Source organism: Furipterus horrens, unplaced genomic scaffold (assembly GCF_987537825.1).
Source record: "Furipterus horrens unplaced genomic scaffold, mFurHor1.1.pri manual_scaffold_9, whole genome shotgun sequence".
NCBI classification, from domain to species: Eukaryota; Metazoa; Chordata; class Mammalia; order Chiroptera; family Furipteridae; genus Furipterus; species Furipterus horrens.
Window position 1 is genome coordinate 100,086,224 of NW_028327179.1, and position 15,674 is coordinate 100,101,897.

A 15,674-nucleotide genomic window follows, 5' to 3' on the forward strand; every position below is an offset into this window, starting at 1 on the left:
CCAGGCAGGCCATTTGGGCTGCCCCAGTGTGGGTGGCAGGGGAAAGGGAGGTAGGTGCGGTCTCCTGTGGAATGGAATTTGGGCTGAAGGCTGCCCTGTGCCTGCAGAATCCTCCCCAGGCCAGGGAGGCCCAAGGTCTTGGGGCCAGCTGGGCAGCTTCAGCCACTCACTAGCTGGTGGCTTTAGACGATTTACTTGGTGCCAGGGCCTCAGTTTCCTCATCTGTCAGGTGGGTTATTGTGAGGGTTCAGTGGGTCCGTGGGTGTGCCCGGAGCGGGGCCTCTGGTGTTCAGTGAAGTGGCTGTTACTCTCCCGTGACCAGCAGCGCCCACGTGGCCGCTGCCCTGGTTGTATGGCGCAGCCGGAGGTGGGCTCTGAGCTGCAGGGGCTGGTGTCTGCTGTCCTGACTGTGCCCAGGCGCCCCCGTCAGGTGACAGCCGATTAGATCCCGGCTTCTACAGCTGGGGACGCTGAGAGGAGGCTGGCAGGCCTGAGAGAACCTGCCCCCCATCCCCCGGGGCTTTGCGGAGAGAGCAGGCACTAGCCAGGGTTGACCTGAGGATTGCCCCTGAGCTGGCGGGCGAGGGGGAGGTGGCCTCCATGTCCTGCCCTGTTGGAGCCACCCTGGGCCCTGCCCTGGGGCTTCCTGGGGCCTCCCAGGCCCGGGCCTGTGGGTTGGATGCTGGGGGCAGTCCGAAGGCTCAGGCCCCATAGAGGCTTCTCCCCCTGGGGAGATGACCTGCCCCGTTTTCAAAATCTGTAATGAGAATTCAGACAATTTTAATCGTTTCTCCATTAGACTCTCAAGCCCCCTGCATCCTTTATATTTATTGTGTACACTGCCCCCTGCCCCGTTTCCTTGAGGCCCCGAGCGTGGGCATTGTACTTGGGCTCTGGCGGGGGCAGCGCCTGGCAGCAGCTTCATTTCTGCAGCAACTCCGTCTCCGCCCGAAATTAATGCAATTACTTGATTCGGATATTTTACTTTTGTAAGAATAGGTGAGCGTAAACGAGAGCACTGATACTGCTGAGGAATGAAGAGCTCCCCGCATCCCCGAGTGCCGCTCACAGCTCGCTGGGCTGGAAGTGGCCGTGTGCAGTCTCGTCCCCGCTGCACCCTCAGGGCCACAGGAGGATGGGCACACACTGGCTTCCTTCCCTCTTGGGGACAAACCGTTGAAAAGCAGTGGACTTTCCAGTGGAGCGCAGCGGGCAGAGGGCCTACAGTCCCCAGGTGGCCCCGTGTGCGTTTTCCCGTCTGGGCAGGGAGCAGCGTGTCTGGGTCCCGCTCAGTGGGGTAGAATGTGGATCAAGGGCAGGAGGCCGGTGGGGACGCACAGAGCGAGGGACTGAGTCTCCCGGGGGACAGTCCTGTCCTGTCCACCAGCGTTCCAGCAGTTTGTGGACTGAAAGAAAAACGAAGACAGTATGACTGAGCAGCGAGCGAGTGTGGAGCCAGGAGGCCATTTCCGGGCCGGGATGACGCTGCTTCCCAGAGGACCATCTCGGCTTCCTCCCTTTGTCCACCCCCCACCTGGCCTCCTTGATCCCCTCAGCTTTGCTGTGGGGGGAGGGGCACGCAGCCCCTGGGAGCTCTCTGGCCCTTGGAGCTTGGGAGAGGGGGGCAGAACTCCCCAGCTCCTCTGAGCAGCCCAGGAGGATGATCTGGGACGGGGCAGGGGGGACGGGGGTGCTGGTATCTGTGCCATCACCCTTTTGAGTCTGTAATAGCTTCTGTGGGTTTCCTGGGGCTGCTCTGTGTGTGTGTGTGTGTGTCTTACAACAACAGGGTTTGAGCTGGAAGTCTGAACTGAAGGTGCTGGCAGGCTGTGCTCCCTCTGAAGGCTGGGAGGGAGGATCTGTTCTAGGCCTCGCTCCTTGGCTTGTAGACGGCCACCTCCCCTCTGAGCATGCCGAGCTCTATGTCTGAATTTCCCCTTTTTATAAGGACACCAGTCACGGGATTCGGGGTCCACCCTGCTCCAGTGTGACCTCATCTTAGTGAATGACATTTGCAACCACCCTTCTTCCAAGCAAGGCCATACATATTCTAAGGCCCTGGGGGTTAGGACTTTACAACATGAATCTGCCTCTTCCAGCCTATAACAGCTGCTCAGATTTTCAGAGGGAGTGCGATCCACGTGGCCCCGGGGGACTCTGAGGTCCAACCCTGCAGTCCCTCGGGGAAGAGACGGAGGGACCGGGAGCTGAGAGGCCCAAGCAGAGGAGGAAGTGCTTAGGGGTCTGCTTGATGTCCGATGGGACGAGAGCTGCTGCCAGTGGTGGACGTTTGTGTCCCTGACGCTTTCTTGCCCAGCAGCGGGGACTCACTTGATTGGTCACCTGCCGTGAGCCAGGCCCTGTGCTGGACCTGCCGCAATCACTTTGCTGGCGGTGTGACTTCAGCTGGCAAGATGGGTCATCCCTAATTTACAGACTGACCCCGGGAGGATGGGCACACGGCTAACAGGCCCCGAGGCTGAACTTGAAGCCCGTGCGCATCTGGCCCAGGCAGCGCCATACCTCTCGACTTGGGGTCTGTGTGGATAGTTTTGCCTGTGGATTTCCTCCTTGACAGACTGTCCCAGCCAGGGACCGTCTCCCCTAAGCCTGCCTCCCTCCCCACAAGGAGAACAAAAGCCTGGGTGCACAGTTCACGCTCAGCAAAGACATTCATTCATTCATTCGATCATTCATGCATTCATGACAGAATCATTGCACACCTCCCGTGAGCCCAGCTGAGGCCCAGAGGGGGAGCAGGAGACACCAGGGACATACCCAAGAGGAGGGGCGTTAGATGACCGTGGTGAAGGAGGGTGGCCGGGCTCCTGCGGGTGCGGGAGGGGGTCTGGATGAGCTGAAGCAGAGGCTCTGTGGCTGCCGGAGTGGGGAGCGGGGTACAGCTCCACGAGGAGAGCTCACAGCGGCACCCAGGGCATTAAGAGGTGATCAGGGGCCTTGCTGTGATTCTGTGCCACGTGGAAGCGAGGCGAGTGGTTGGGAGGTGCCCAGGTCACTTCTGGATTGGCATCAGGCGCTTTGGGCGGAGAGGGGGGCAGCTTGCCTTGGCTGGACAGAGGAGGGGCTGAGAAGTGGACCTGGAACACATTGAGGTGGAGGAGCCAACAGGACTGGCCTCAGAGTGGAGGTGGGACGAGGAGAGGAGGGAATGGAGGGTCTCGCCTGAAAGGTTCCTGGCTGTGTTAGTTAAGATGGAGAACGTGGGGTGAGTGACTGGGGATAGAATTTGGAGGTTCACTGTTGCTACATCAAACTATCTTGGTGGACAGCCACTGACACTTGGTAAAGACCCGTCTTTCTTTTTTAAAGACTATTTTTAGAGAAGGGAAGAGAGGGGGAAAGGGAGAGAAACATCCATGTGTGGTTGCCTCTCACGTGCCCCCACCACCACCACCACCACTGGGGACCTGACCCGCAACCCAGGCCTGTGCCCTGACTGGGATTCGAACCTGCGACCTTTTGGTTCACAGGCCGGAGCTCAATCCACTGAGCCACGCCAGCCAGGGCAGACTCAGGAGTCTTGCAGGCCTCTGGTGTGTGTGGCATGTGGTTGGGGAGGCTTTGGGCAAGCGAGGGCCAGGGGGGCCACCCCAAGTCTCCCCTCTCTTCTCCTCGGAGGCTGCTGCTAGAGCCCCCTGCCCTGCTGCCCAGGTGGCCAGAGCTGCGGGAAGGTGTTTTGCTGCCACCTTGTGGGCAAGAGGAACCCCATGCAATGTTGGTGGTGTGTGGCTCAGACCATACAGTCGGGGCTGCAGGAGGAAGTTCCAGCCTTTCCCCCCCCCAAGCTGCCCACAGGCACCACGGTGTCAGCAGGAAGCCAGTCCTGCCCGTGTCCCAGAAGGCCGTCCACAGCTCCCTGTGGGCTGTGTGGCTCACCCGGCAAATATTTAAGCTAGAGACACTAGGTGCTGGTTCTGCGGGATTCCTGGGCCCAAGGCCGCCTCTGCTGTGCTCGGGACCAGCCTTCTCGCTCTGCAGTGCCTGCCTGTGACGTCAGGCCCTTCACCCTGGCTGCCCTGATGTGGCCAGTAGTATATTCCTGCTGCCCCTCGACACACCATTACCCACCCCGGGCAGGAAGGTTGAGGCCTGGGCACCTCGCTGGGGGTGCATCTACTCAGCCCCTCCTGATTTCCCAGAGCTTGGCGCAGAGGGGCTACCCAGTCCCTCCCCACCCAAAATGCTCACTGTAGGCATTGCGAGGCACTGCATCAAACCAGAAACTTCCATGGTGACTCTCACCCCTGAGCCACAGGTTCAGCTCGGTGTTTCTGATGGCCCACAGTGGACGTGAGGCTGGTGTCTGGGCGTTACGTCCCGTCTGCGAGGTCCCAGTGCGGAGCTCGGTGGGGCTGCCCTCGTTTCCTTCACGCTGTGCTGAGCAGAACTGTGTCTGCTGCTTCTCTTCGGAGCAGCATCTTGTCAAACAGAACAGAGACGCGTCCCTGACTGGGGCCGATGCCAGTGAGGAAGAGCTGTGTGCCTGCCCCGCTCTCCTCTCAGGGGTCTCCTCCTGGCTTGATGTCCTGGGACTTGGATGTGCATGTCCGCAGGTGCTCTTCTCTGCCTCGTTCCTCGTTCCTGCATGTCAGGAATGGTTTCTGGAAAGAAGGGATAGGAAGGAGGCAGCTCACGTGGGAAGAGGAAGCTGTTCGGGTTTGGGACGTGGCCGTGGTGCCTGGGCTGGTTCTGCAGGTGCACTGGGAGCTGGCGTGTCCGCTGAGAACAGGGATGTCCTTTCCCTCTGGGACTGGGCACTGCCAGTGTCTTCCCTGCACCAGTGCGCGCACATGCGCACATGTGCCTGTGCGTGTGTGCACATGTAGTTGGCCAGGCCGGGCCGCTCCCCCTCCAATCTCATCCTGCTACTCCCACCCAGAGAGCCGGTTGGATTCCCCTCTTGGGTACCTTGTCCCCTACCCCTCCTCAGTCCCCAGAGGGCTCCCAGGCTGCTATCCTGGGTTTGCACTTCCATTGGCTCAGGGGAAGGGTTTGCAATGGGCAGCCTTATTCTTTGGGGGAGGGGTAATTCCCTGTGTGTGTGTGAGAGACAGACACACAGATGTGCAGATAGGGAAGTTGAGTGTGGGAGTTTTAAACTTGGGAGAAGTGAGTCAGGATTTCTGGGTCATATTTTCATCCCCATGTCCCAAGGATCTTGGGAAAGGCCCTTCAGCTGAACTACCTATTACGTGGAGACCATGCGCCCGGAGAGGAAGAAGCGGCTTCATCGCCGTTCATGACTAGTCCCAGGAGAATACCCTTCACCCCCCCCCCCCCCCAGGGCGTCTCCCAGTGATCCAGCCCAGGACTTGGGAGCACCTAGGATGGAGAGGCCCTCCCTTCCTCAGGCACTCCCCGACTCCAGCCCCCTCTGGAATGTGCCACTTTTATCTTGTACTTTGCTTCTGACCGGGATGTGGAATTCTAAAGCTGAGAGGGAAGGCGGGGGTTGGGTGGGGCTGGGGGGTGGTGGTGGAGGAAACCTGGGAGCATTATCTCTTTAAAGGAAAAGGCAAGCCCCCTCATCTTTGCCACTACCGAAACTGGTTTCTCCTGATCCGCCTGGGGTCCTCGTGGGTTGTAGTAAACTGGCTGGGCGCCTGGCTCCTCTCCAGGGCCCTGGGAGAGGACTGGGGAGAGCCCTGCATTTAATGAGCGTCTGGTGCAGCCCACACTGGTGAAATTCAAAGGATATCAGGCCCCAGCCAGTACTACAGGCTAACACTTCACCTCTGCTCAGCCAGTCAACCTCTGGACACCTCTGGACAGGAGGTGAGACCCGGGAGTGGCAGACCAGAGCCTTCAGGGACCCACAAGCTGAGTCTCTTGTCCAGAAACGTATGGGTCAGGTCCAGAGGCTGCCTTTGGATTCTCCACTGCGCTTAGAAATGGCAGTGCTGAACTCGGTCTAGACGCTTTTGTACTCACCGAGGAAGCAAGCCTCGGTCATAAATAGAACAGACTCCCCTGTAGCATCCAGCAGCTCTTAATTCTCAAGTTCCCAGCCTCAGAATGTCTGAGCCTAAATAAAAACACAAAGAGAGGATCCCCTCGTTGAGGCCGCCCACTTCACAGACGAGGAGACTGAGGCCCAGAGAGGGCGTCTGACTTACCTCCTGACTCCTAGTTTACACTTTCACTAGTTCCGGCCCCGAGTGTCACCTTCCGGGGCTTCCCTTGGAGAAAGAGTGGCCCGCTTCTGCCCAGAGCAGGCCCCCGTGTGTGGTGTGCTGAGAACTGTTATATACTTGGCCTGCTCTTAACGACAGCGCCTCACCTGCCTGACCCAATCCGAGGAGGAGCCCTGGGCTGGAATTTCCTGTTCTCTGAGGGCTCCGGGGGCTGCCCCAGCGCCGCCGCCGTTCCTGGGTGTTCCAGGCCAGGCTTGCCGCCTCTCTCTCCGTGCTGGGCTGGCTCCTGGCCTCTCCAGGTCTGGGCTTGCCCCTGCGCGGTGGAGGAATTGTGGGACTCGGCCGACCGACAGGCGCCAGGTGCCCAGAGGCCGGAGGTCCGTGCGCCCTGGCCGTGGCCAGGCCCGGGCCCCGCCCTGCGCCCCTCGCCATGGGCCTGGCCCTCGCCCGCGGGCCCTGACCATGGAGCACGGCTGGCCGCTGGGGGACGCTTACAGCCGGGAGCGGCCCGCTGTCTGCCGCCGCGCCCTCAGCGTCTGCGACTCGCTGGACCTGCAAGGCGCCCCGGCCGGCCGCGCCGCTCCCGCCCTGCAGGCTGCCCTGTGCGCCGGGCGGGAGCAGCCGGCACGGCCGCGGAGCGTGTGCTCGGGAGGCCCGGCGCCTCCGCCCTCCGGCGCCCGGAGCCTGCTGCTCGGCTTCCTGCGCCCGCGCCTCGGCCGCCGGGGCCCCTCCGACGGCCGCCCGCCGGCCGCTGGGCCCGCGCCCTCGGAGCGCCCCGGCTCGGCCGCGCCCAGCCCGGTGCCCAGCCCCGCGCCGGCGCGGCGCCGCCACTCCCGGGGCACCCCGGCGCCGAGGCCGCGGCCCACCAGCATGACGTTCCTGGAGGTGAACCGCCTGGAGCTGGCCGAGGCCGAGGCCGCGGGCGCCGGGCTGGGCCGCGCCGGCAGCGCCGGCTTCCTGCGGGGCGCCTCGCTGTGGAGCAGCCAGCGCTGGCAGGTGCTGCGCGGCGGCGGCGGGCGCGCGGCCCCGGGCCCCCGGCGCGGCCTGTCGGCTCTGAAGAAGAGCTTCAGCTTCCGCCTGCGCCGCGGCCAGGAGATCCGGCGCGCCGAGTCCGGGCTGCTGCCCCGGGCGCGCACCCGCAGCGACGGCGACGCCGGCTCCCTGGGCGCCTGCGCCTTCCCCAGCCGCCGGGACCTGCTGCTGGGCGCCGACGGCCCGCGCGCCGCGCCCGAGCCCGGCCGTGCCCGCTCCGCCGCCGGCCTCTGGAAGCTGCTCACCAGCCGCTTCCGCCGGAGGGAGCCCGCGCCGGAGCCCGCCCCCTCCGAGCCGCTGTGGGGCCTCAGGGCGGCCGCGGCCCCTGGGCTCCTGGGCGCGCCGAGCGGTAAGGGGAAGCGTCCGGCCTGGGGATCCTCTCTGGTCGGAGTCCGCGCTGAGAGTGGGTGGGACACCTGGCACCTACCTGGGCGAGGTGGGCGTGCCGTGGGGTCGGGGGACAGCGGGGCCGTCCCAGCGAGGTCGGTGCCCAGGCCGGCCGACGGGTCCTGGAGGGGGTCCCTGCGCTCGCCCTGCGCCGTGGCCTGGGACCGGAGGACAGGCTGAAGGCCCCTCTGCCTTTTGGCACGGGCGGCGGCGGGAGGCCTAGGGGAGCCAGCTGGCTCTCGGCGGGGCTACAATGCGTCTGTAGCTCCCAGGCGCCGTGGGGCCTCCTTCCTAAGCTGTGTCTGCAGGTGCGCTAGGGACTGCTCGTGGCCCTGGTCCTGTCGCTCTGTCTGTGTGATAACACTCTAGAGGCAGCCTGGGGCGGGGGGCTGTAGGCTGGCCATTACAACCTAGTAGATATGGAAGATGGTGCCGGCCCAAGCCTGGGCAGCGCGAGGCTCCTTCCCCGGGGCCGTGCCGGCAGCCGGCCAGCTGCCCTGGTCTGAGAGTGGACCGAGCAGGAGGGACGCCCGGGAGGCGGGTCTCTGGGGAAGAAAGGGTGGTGGCCTCCCAACAAGGAGGAGCTGAGGGTGAAGGGCCAGTTGGGCGGGGCATTCGGCCAACCTGCCAGCCTCCCCGGCACAGAACCGGGCCAGGTAAGGGCTCCTCCCTCTTCGCCCTGGCAGGAATGTGGTGGGTGGCCCCACCCTGCACCTGGGAGCTGTTCTTACTTGCCGTGGGAGGCTGGCCCCCCTGCCTGGCTGCCAAGGGCCCAGCCTGGCTGGGGTCTGGGCTGAGATCTGCAGGAGCTGCCTCTCACCTGGGTCTGTTGTCTGGGCCCGGGGGGCAGCAGGCCAGGTGCGGCTCAGGGTGGAAGCTCCTTACCTTGCTGGAGCAGCAAGAGGAGGGACCCAGGTCCGGTGTAGGGGACAAGCCCACGCCTCTCAGAGTCACCGTCTTGAGGACTGTCCTCCTTCCATGCCACGTCCCTGCTGCTTCCTAGGGAACGAGGGGTGAAGGTGGGGTCTCCTCTGGCCTTGGCCTAGATAGGGGCCGTGCAGGAGACAGCTGATAGCAGAGGGCACAGGTTGGGTGCCGCCCAGTCCTGATGGGCAACCTTCTATCCCACAGACTCCTTTGTGAACAGCCAGGAGTGGACTCTGAGCCGCTCGGTGCCAGAGCTTAAAGTGGTGAGTGCGGCAGGGGGCCAGGGGTCTCAGCGCGGAGCGGTGGCCTCGGCACCGGCCCTGCCTCCAGCACCCTCTCTCCTGCGGGCCCCTCCCGGCGGCCTGCCTGCTGGCCCTGTTTCCTGCTCTCATCCCTGGTCCTTCTTGGTCCTTACTGTTTTTGCCTTCCCTGCCCCATCTCCTCTTGCGTGCCCCCTGACCGCTGCTGCCACCCCTTCCTCTCCCGCAGGGCATTGTGGGGAACCTGTCTAGTGGGAAGTCTGCCCTTGTGCACCGTTATCTGACAGGGACCTATGTCCAGGAGGAGTCCCCTGAAGGTGAGCGTTACAGGCTGGCCACGCTGCTCTCTTTCCTGTTCTCTGTGCGGTTTGGGGGCTGGGGGGGCTCCAGCCCCTCTCCCTTCTCAGTCGCCCGGCCCCTCCTGGGATGCGGTGCGTCCTTCCTCTGCTTGTCCCCGCGGGCGTGTCTGCCAGCTCTGGGCCTGACCGCGCTCTCTGTCCCAGGGGGTCGGTTTAAGAAGGAGATAGTGGTGGACGGCCAGAGTTACCTGCTGCTGATCCGGGACGAAGGAGGCCCGCCTGAGCTCCAGGTGAGGCTCCTGCCCAGCGCCGGCCCGTCGCCGGTGTGGGGGAGAGGGGCACGGAGTTCGCCCGTGACCGGGTGAGGCTGGTAATTGTGCTCGGTTCCCCCTAGTTTGCTGCCTGGGTGGACGCAGTGGTGTTTGTGTTCAGCCTGGAGGATGAGATCAGCTTCCAGACCGTGTACAACTACTTCCTGCGCCTCTGCAGCTTCCGCAATGCGAGCGAGGTGCCCATGGTGCTGGTGGGCACACAGGGTGAGCGGGCCTGCGGGGCTGGATCCCCAGGGGGGCCGGGGTGAGCAAGCCCAGCCGTCCCCCCTTCTGCCCTGTGTTGACTAAGCCTTTCTCGCGGCCCCAGAACGGGCGCCTCTTCCTGGGTCCACCCCCACCAGATCTTCCCCAACGACATCCTGCCACCCGTGCGACAGTCGGGTCCACGTTTTTTGAGATGAGTGAACTGAGTGGCTGGCTTGTTTCTACTCAGAGAGTTGGCAGCAGAGCTAGAACGAGGCCGGCGCCCACGTTCTTGGGCCCAACCACCCCCTGAACAGAGGCCCTCCCGCCCAGTGCCCTAGCGCCCTGGCAGGCCGCGTAAACTCCCGCCCTCCCGCCTCCGCAGATGCCATCAGTGCCGCCAACCCCCGGGTCATCGACGACAGCAGGGCCCGCAAGCTGTCCACAGACCTGAAGCGCTGCACCTACTATGAGACCTGTGCGACCTACGGGCTCAACGTGGAGCGCGTCTTCCAGGACGGTAACTCGGGCGCCCGGCGGGACGGCCCCCCCAGAGCAGGGGCAGGAGGTCCTTGTGGCCCGCGGGGCTGTGTGCTCTGGGGGGCGGCTCTAAGCTGGGCTTCTCCCTTCTCCCCAGAGGGGTAATTGATTCTGCTGTCCCCTGCAGTGGCCCAGAAGGTAGTGGCCTTGCGGAAGAAGCAGCAGCTGGCCATCGGGCCCTGCAAATCACTGCCCAACTCCCCGAGCCACTCGGCAGTGTCCGCCGCCTCCATCCCGGCCGTGCACATCAACCAGGTGCGGCCCGCCCCCCAGCCCCCCAGCCCGGCGCGCGCCCGCCTCAGCCCCGCTCACCATGCTGTCTGTCTGCCTGCGCGTCCGCCCCTCATCGGGTCTCCCGCCGCGCGGACGGTTTGAAAGCCCTGGCTCCCGCTCCATGCAGCCTGCGCCACTGGCCTGGCCTCCTGTGCAGCCCGCCCTGCCCCCCCCCCCCGCTCGCTCGCCGCCCGCCCGCCCTCCCTGCAGCCCCTCCAGCCAAGGCCGTGAACGTGTGCTCTAGTCAGGGCCCTTAGGGCTTAGTGGGGAGCCGCTGCCCAGGGCGCGGGCTCAGCAGGCACAGGGGCGTCCCTGGAGGCCCGCTGGGGACCGGCCCTTGGCAAAGCTGGGCAGCGTGCGCAGGCCCCCCGCCTGCCAGTGGCCCCGTCAGTGCTGGCATTTGGAAGGGCGGTGCTTGCCCCAGACAGACCGATGGCTTCTGTGCCATGTGGGGTATCGGGGGTGCATCCCTCCCATGATTCCGCTTGGACCCCTGGCTGTTTTTCAGCCCTTGGCAGAGGCGCCAGAGCTTCCTTCTGTGAGTGCGTGTCCCCACTCTGCGCCCTGCCCTGCGGGAAGCCCGGGCCGTAACAGGGGCACCGGATGGGGTGGTCCAGCGGACAGCCCCTACTGTACTTCTGCCAAGGGCCCACCCTGGCCCTCGATTCCTGTCGACAGCCTCGTGCGTGTCCAGATATGCCTCCCTTTAGCATTTTAGAAGGCGGCCAGGCACTCCCTGTGAGTGCCCATGTGGAGGAGAAAAGGAGAGACGTAGACAGGTCTCCCTGCACCACCTCTGAGCAGCTCCGCCTCAGCTGTGCCCGTGGCCCCGCGCCCTGGGGCTCTGACGGCCGAGGGGCGCGGCTCCTCTGCTCCCCGTGCAGCTTAGGGTTTGAGGGGCTGCCAGGGCCCTGGACCGTGTGTGTCCTGAGCCCTGGAGTGGACGCTGGCATGCATTTTCTGTCCCCATCCTGTCAGCCTGTCTTTCCTTCCTTGCCCGGCTCTGTCCCTGTCTGCCACTGCCTCTGACAATGGTCACAGCTCTGTCCTGTGCTCGGCCTCTGCCCTCCCGTGTCCTTTCCCCTATCACACACACTCCTTACAAGCAAACCTCGCCGCCCCGGCCCCCGAGCCCTGCCGCGGCCTCGTGCGTCCCTGACATACGTTCCCTGACTTTGGGGAACCCACCCAGGGTGACCTGCTCCCTCGTGCCATATCCACCTGAGAGCCAAGGCTTCCCTGCCCACCTCCAGCTCCTGCCTCTGATCAGCCCCCTGGATGGCCCCAGGGGCAGCCCCATGTCATGATGACTGGCCTCCAGTGGCCTCTGGGCCACGCTGCCTCTCCCGTGAGCACCGCCCCACGAGCCCCAGGACAGGCCCCATCCCGCAGAGCCCCCTCCCCAGAGCCGCCCTCAGCGCCCTCTCTGTCCTTAGGCCACGAATGGCGGCGGCGGCAGCGCCTTCAGTGACTACTCGTCCTCAGTCCCCTCCACCCCCAGCATCAGCCAGCGGGAGCTGCGCGTGGAGACCATCGCCGCCGCCTCCACCCCCACACCTGTCCGCAAGCAGTCCAAGCGGCGGTCCAACATCTTCACGGTATGTGCCCGTGCCACGCCTCCTGCCGCCGGCCGCCTCCCCCAGCAGGCAGGCTCCACCCACGCAGACACACGCCCGGGGGCGCTCACCGTGCCCTCGACACACCCAGACTTTGCCCGACTGTCCCCCCAGCCCTCCGCACATCCTCAGGGACCTGCCTGTCCCCTGCCACACAGGGCATCCCCTCCCCGCACACTGTCCCCTCCCCCTCCTGCCAGGGCTTCTGGGCCGGCTTGAGGGACCTCTGGAGGCATCTGTTCTCACTGCCCCAACACCGTGGATTTCGAAGTTGCGCACCAGGGTGACCTACATACACAAAGGGCTGGTTGCAGAACGAGAGCCAGGGCCCAGGCCCCGCCCACATCCCACCCTCTCCCGTTCCCCCAAGCGTCCCGCCACTGCTGTGGTCAATCTAACAAAGCCTGAGACACCTCCATGCTTCCCGCCTGGGCCTTGCCGCCTGCCTTTGAGCCCCAGGGGAGGTGCCCCCCATCCCGTAGGCCTCACACCGGGGGCCCCACGTGCTTCGGCCCCTGAGCTCCCAGGTGTCCTGAGCCTGCTGTCTGTCACGCCCAGCCTCTGGCCTCTGACACACACTGCCCACCCCCAGGCGCTCACCCTCCAGCCAGGCCTTGGCTGGACCTCTCCAGGATCTTGGGTCACAGGTGGGTGAGCTGCCACGTGGCTTCTCAGACTACCCTGTCCTTCGGCATCACCCCACGCGCCTCTTCTGAGCGTCAGGGCTGGGCTCTCGGCGGGGCCTTGCGTCCTGCCTGCCAGCAGCCCAGCAGAGCCAGTGCTCCCAGGCCTTGCCCACTCGTTCTCGCCTGTGCCCTGCCCAGCACACTTCTGCCCGGCCTGCCTGCCTCCGTCCCCCGTGCCTGCCACGCGCTCCCTCCCCGTCCATGCTGAGCGACCCTCTTTCCGCTGACCGCTGCTGCCGCGCCTTGCACTTCCCAGGCCTGACCCTGCCTAGTCTCGGAGCTTCTTGTTTCTGTTCACGCCCATTGAGACTCACAGGGCCTCGGGCTGCCTGCTTGTGCCCACGCCCGCTGCCTCTGCTGCCGCCGCTGCTGCCGCCACGCGCCCTTGGGTGCCTGTGTTTGTAGTGACCGCCGTCTGTGCCCTCAGCGCCTGCTCCCTGACATCCCGCCTCCGTCACCTGCTCCCCCAGCACCATTCCGAGCCTCCTACCTCCCTCCACTGCTAGTCCTGCACACCGGGCACGCTCTCCTCCCCCATGCGCACCATGCCCGGCTCCCAGCCTCCGCGCCGCGGCCCTTGCGTGCTTCCTGCCCCGCGCCCTCGGCTGCCTGCTGCGCTGTGCTGCGTCCGCCTGCCGTCCTCCCGCGGGCCCTTCCATCCTCTCCGTCTTCATGGTGGCGACCTTCTTTCTTTCCTTCCATTATTTTCATGGTGACCTCACTTGCGCCATTGTCCCCAAGGCGGCCTCAGGACATGTCTCCTGTCTCTCGGGGTGCATCTCGGGACCTCCCCTTTCATCGTCGCTGTTGGGGCCACCCCCATCTCCCCCATCATCTGCCCAGGAGAGTCACGCCTGTTCTGGGGCTGGTGCCCTTGTGACCCTCCCGCTGACAGGGCCGTTGACATCTCCAGTCTCCCCCATGACTTCATGTCCTTGCTTTGTTGCCACTCCTGCTGCGGTTCCTGCCATGGGGGGTGCCCTTCTGGGCTCCCGGGGGTCCTCTGGTGATGGGGGGCCTTTGGGCTCACCAGTTTGGCTGGGGCAGGCTGCATCCTGCTCCCTTCCCGATGACGGTGGTCCCACCCACCTTCCTCCTCCCCGGCCAAAGGGGCAGAGGCCGTGGCGCCCAGTGGAGACCCGGGGCAGGCGCTGACGGTGGACTGCGGGCCCAGTCCTCCCCGCTCCTCGGCCCCGTTGTCCCGGCACTGCTGTCCTTTGCCCCCTCCCTGTGCCCTCGGCTCCTGGCAGCCTGGGTGACCAGGAGGGACGTGGCACCCGAATGTTCCCTGCCGGCTGAGATGGACTGCCGGCTGCCCCGCTGCCTCCTCCGCCTCCTCCTCCTCCTCCTCCTCTTCCTCTTCGCCCTGCCGCTGCCTCTGCCCAGGCGCCTGGGTCTCTGCCCTCACCAGCGCTGACCAGCTTATGCGGGGCTTGAGTATAACTTGCCAAAATCTTTATTCTTTCGATATTTGCAGATATGTGCCACTGTTTCCAACTTTTCATCAACAAAAAGGCCTTTCCAACTCCTTCCAAATTAGAAGACCAGGTGGTGACACAGCACCTCTGGACATTCTGCCCCGTGCGGGGCCGGAGGCGGGCCGGGCCCTGGGACTGCTCTCAGATGAGAAGCGGCCGCCGTGCTCCCCGCTCCAGGGACCCGCAGGAGCCTTTGTAACTAACCCCACCCCCAGGGAAGGCTAGGAAGCTGGAGCCCCAGGCTGGGGGCTGCCGGGACCCGGCCCGGCCGGACGCTGCGCCAGGCTCGCTGCACGGACAAGAAGGGAGCTCGGCCCCACGCCTGCCCGGCAACGAGGCCCAGAGGGGCGGGGCGTCCGAGCGCCCGCGGCCCAGCGGCTCCTGGGGGAGCTTTCCCGCCCCTGCCCCCCTCTGCTCCCTCCTGCATGGACTTCTGCGTTCCTGCTCCACTCTGGACGCCAGCACCGCCGCGCGCTTGCCTTTCCCCCTCTTGGCCTCCCCGTTTCCTAGGATCCGCACTGGGCGGCTGTGCCCCAGGAGCCTGGCAGGGGCGCAGGGCCCTTTCTGGCCTCTCTCCTCTCTCTCTCCATCCACTGTGCCCCTCGGGCCACGCCGACGGGCTCGAGGCCACGTGCGTGCGGCGTCTGTGCCGCAGACGGGCCGCTGCCCGCTCACTTCCGGACTTCGCTCCCTTGGTTGTCGCGCCCTGAGCTCCCAGCCGGCCCTCGGCCCCGCTGTCCACCTCTCGGGGCCCCTCCCCTCCTCTCACACCCCGGCCCCCTGGGCTGCGCGCCTCTCGCGCCCTCGGTATTGCGTGTCCTTGCTCTTTTGTAAGGGGCGTCCCGGCTCAGTGACCTGTGCTGCTCTGTATGGTGCCGTGTGTAAGAATAAACCCGTTGGAATACTCGTGGTCTGAGTTCCTTCCCGGTCCCGCCGCCCCGGCCCTGCCCCGTGCCAGGGCCTGTCCGGGCCGAGGGAGGGCGGGAGGGCTGGGGATTCCACGTGGGCAGCTGCTCCCCGGCCGGCCCCGGGCCCCTGTAACACGCCTCTTCTTTTCTCTTCCAGTCCCGGAAGGGCGCCGACTTGGACCGGGAGAAAAAGGCCTCCGAGGGCAAGATGGACAGTATCGGGAGTGGCCGGGCCATCCCCATTAAACAGGTCAGCACCCCTCCCCTGATGCCAGAGAGGAGCCGAGACAAGGCCCAGGAAACGCTAGAGGATGGTTCTTTTCTGGGCCTCTGTGACAGGGGACCTGGCGGCAGAGGCAGGCAGCCTGCCGTCGGGCCTGAGGTTCTGCTAAGAAGGACGAGACCCTGGGAAGGTGGCTGGAGCCAGTCCTTGGGTCTGGGCCCGCGCTCCCCACGCTTGGCCTGTGCTCCCTCTGCGCCACCTGGGGGCAGCAGAGAGCCGCCCGCTGTCCTCAGATGCTCTCCTGCAGGAGGTCCTGGCGTTGGGTGCCCTGGTGGGAGACCTGCTGTCTCCGCCAGAGGGCCAAGTCTGGGCTCT

At 65.2% G+C, this 15,674-nt stretch overlaps 1 protein-coding gene and 1 long non-coding RNA gene across 12 annotated transcripts in view; one reads left to right on the forward strand and one right to left on the reverse strand.

Annotated features, from left to right (window-relative positions):
• AGAP3 (ArfGAP with GTPase domain, ankyrin repeat and PH domain 3) overlaps nt 1-15,674 on the forward strand; it is a 47,789-nt gene that overhangs the window by 13,318 nt on the left and 18,797 nt on the right. For 2 of the 8 annotated variants that reach the window (XM_090287689.1, XM_090287690.1), the window contains exons 2-9: nt 8,706-8,764; nt 8,991-9,078; nt 9,265-9,350; nt 9,455-9,596; nt 9,961-10,095; nt 10,243-10,370; nt 11,825-11,986; nt 15,234-15,326. In XM_090287689.1, coding sequence (XP_090143815.1) covers nt 8,706-8,764; nt 8,991-9,078; nt 9,265-9,350; nt 9,455-9,596; nt 9,961-10,095; nt 10,243-10,370; nt 11,825-11,986; nt 15,234-15,326 — 893 coding nt within the window. Of the gene's footprint in view, nt 1-6,369; nt 7,537-8,705; nt 8,765-8,990; nt 9,079-9,264; nt 9,351-9,454; nt 9,597-9,960; nt 10,096-10,242; nt 10,371-11,824; nt 11,987-14,167; nt 15,075-15,233; nt 15,327-15,674 lie in introns of those variants that run through there. The other 6 variants (XM_090287691.1, XM_090287686.1, XM_090287687.1 and 3 more) reach the window with 6 other exon arrangements.
• On the reverse strand, nt 3,339-8,560 carry LOC150002357 (uncharacterized). Of its 4 annotated transcripts, none has more exons than XR_016513159.1 (4): nt 7,615-8,560; nt 6,302-6,468; nt 5,953-6,046; nt 3,339-4,622 (listed from the first exon to the last, which is right to left on the reverse strand). It is a non-coding gene; the product is annotated as an uncharacterized LOC150002357 (long non-coding RNA). The 4 variants fall into 4 exon arrangements; XR_016513161.1 differs by lacking the exon at nt 7,615-8,560 and adding an exon at nt 7,433-7,600; XR_016513160.1 differs by lacking the exon at nt 7,615-8,560 and adding an exon at nt 6,651-6,910.